Source organism: Monoraphidium neglectum (assembly GCF_000611645.1).
Source record: "Monoraphidium neglectum strain SAG 48.87 unplaced genomic scaffold scaffold02947, whole genome shotgun sequence".
Classification (NCBI taxonomy): Eukaryota; Viridiplantae; Chlorophyta; class Chlorophyceae; order Sphaeropleales; family Selenastraceae; genus Monoraphidium; species Monoraphidium neglectum.
Window position 1 is genome coordinate 2,997 of NW_014010681.1, and position 2,154 is coordinate 5,150.

General features: G+C 74.7%; 1 protein-coding gene across 1 annotated transcript in view; it reads right to left on the reverse strand.

Annotated features, from left to right (window-relative positions):
* Positions 1-596: 596 nt before the first annotated feature.
* MNEG_11874 (hypothetical protein) overlaps positions 597-2,154 on the reverse strand; it is a gene marked incomplete at both ends in the record, with an annotated part of 4,008 nt that continues 2,450 nt past the window's right edge. The window contains one exon of the mRNA XM_014039654.1: positions 597-1,606. Within this exon, the coding sequence (XP_013895108.1) occupies positions 597-1,606 (1,010 nt within the window). The remainder of the gene's footprint in view (positions 1,607-2,154) is intronic.

Genomic DNA, 2,154 nt, shown 5'->3' on the forward strand with positions numbered 1-2,154 from the left:
GGGCGCAGCGGCCGCTGGGGGGGGGCACAGACAGGCAGGAGGGCGGTCGAGGGACCATCAGGCGAGATCTGCCCCTGCCGCCTCTGCGCCGATCCACATGCAAACTGCCCAGCTGCGCCGGCGTGGGTGGTCATCAATGACGGTTCATACAGTCGGGCACTGCGCTCTCCAAACGACAGGTCTGCCGTCAGCATGGCAGCCGCAGGCCAGCCCGGGCCCAGAACCAGGTACCAAAAAGGGGCCCCGCAGGCCGGGGCACGATTTCGACGCTCATGCAACTTGCAAAGTCGGCATGCGGCAGGGCGAGCCGCCGGGGCGGGTTTGTGCCCCAAGGGCGGGTGCAAACCTGTTTCGAGATCGAGTTCGCTTTCAAAATGTGACCACCCTCACAAAACCATCCAGGAAACAGAACCGAGAGATGGCTGCCTCCACACTCGCGCGAACTGCACACATCAACCACGCCGCCGCAGACAACCGCCCCGTGCCACCGCGAGCCTTTGTGCCGAGGCGCGGCCCGCCGCGCACGCCGCTGCTGCACGGCCGACGCTGCCCGGCATGGGAGCCGGCGCAGCGGCGCATGCTCTTGGGCCGCCCTGTTAGGCCAGCAAGTCGTCTGGGAGGAAGCTGCTGAGCGACCGCGTGCAGCGGCCCCCACCTTCCAGCGCGCCCCCGGCTGCGCCGCACAGCAGCTGCCGCGCAGCCGCGCCGCTGTTGCCGCCGCCGCCGCTGCCAATGGCGGGCAGGTGCAGCGCGGCTCCGGGGGCGGGGCACACGATGGGATCCAGGCCCCACGCTGTCAAGGCCGATGCTGCAGCGCCGCCGCCGTCGAAGCCATCGCTGCTGCCGCCGACGCTGCCGGGCCGCGCGGCCGCCGCGCGCCCCGCCGCCGGGCCCGCGCCGCCCACGGCAGCGCCAGGCGTGCCGTCGTCCCCCGCCAAAAGCGAGTGGCGGGCGGCGGCCACGAAGCAGCTGCCCCCATTCTGGTACTCGTCTCGCAAGTGCTGCAAGACGGACGCCCCCTCTGACAGCGCGGCGGCCGTCGGCGTCCCCGCAGTGCCGGACGGCGTGGCCGTGCCGGGGGTGGCTGGCAGCCGAGAGGACAGGTAGTGTTGGGGCAGCAGCGGCAGGCTGCACGGCGGCCAGCTGCTGCCCAGGACGTCGCTGCTGCTGGTGCGCCTGGGGAGCGGCGGCACGTCGAAGCCGCTCGGCAGCACGCTGGACGTCGCAGCCGATGCCGCCGCGCGCACCAACTGCTCCCACAGCGACCTGTCGCCTCCGCTGCCGCCGCTGCTGCCACACGTGTCCCCGACTGCCAGCTGAAGCAGTGCCGCCGCCGGCGCGCCGAGCGCCTGCAGCCGCACCAGCCAGCGCCCGCGCTCCGCAGCGACGGCTGCTGCTGCTGCTGCGGCGGCGGCGTCGTGGACGGCGCCGGCCTCGTGGGCGGCCGCGTCGGACAGGACTGATGCGAGCTCCCGCTGGTGCGAGGAACCCAGGCGCGACAGCTGCTGACGCAGCGCCGCGTTCTCTGCCCGCAGGACTTCCAGCTCAGAGGCGGCCGCCGGCGCCGCGGGCGGCTGCCACGTCGGCAGCGCGCCCGTGGGCGCGGCTGGGGCGTCGGCGGCGGCGTGCGAGGCGGCCCCGGCCGCGGCGCTGGGAGTGCCTGCGTCGCCGCCGCGCTGCGGCGCGGGGCGAGACCCGAGCAGCTGCGCCCAGGAGCGCCCGGCGGCGCCGCCGGGCGCGGTGCCCGGCGTCTCGCGTGGCGACAAGCAGGCCGAAAAGCTTGGAGCTGCCGGGTTCAGTGGTGACGGGCCCCTGCGCCCAGCAGGCTGCGGCGCCACCTCAGTCCCCGACCCCGGAGCCGCCGCGGCCCCAGCGGCAGCGGCAGCCGAGCTGGCGACCGCGTCGCCATCACAGTGCCGCTGCTGCCCGGGCTGGCGAGCGCGCAGGCCGGGTCCTTGGTGCGCTGCCGCCGCGGCCGCGGCGGCGGTGCGCGCCACGTGGTGGCTGTGCATGTAGGAAGCTGCCAGGTGGCTGGCGTCCCCCCTGCTGTCGAAGCTCCCGACACTCAAAGAACTCAGAGAGTGCCCTGAGCCCCCGCCCCCACGGTACAGGTGCAGCCCGCCGCCTGCCAACCCGCCGCCCCCGCCAGCCGAC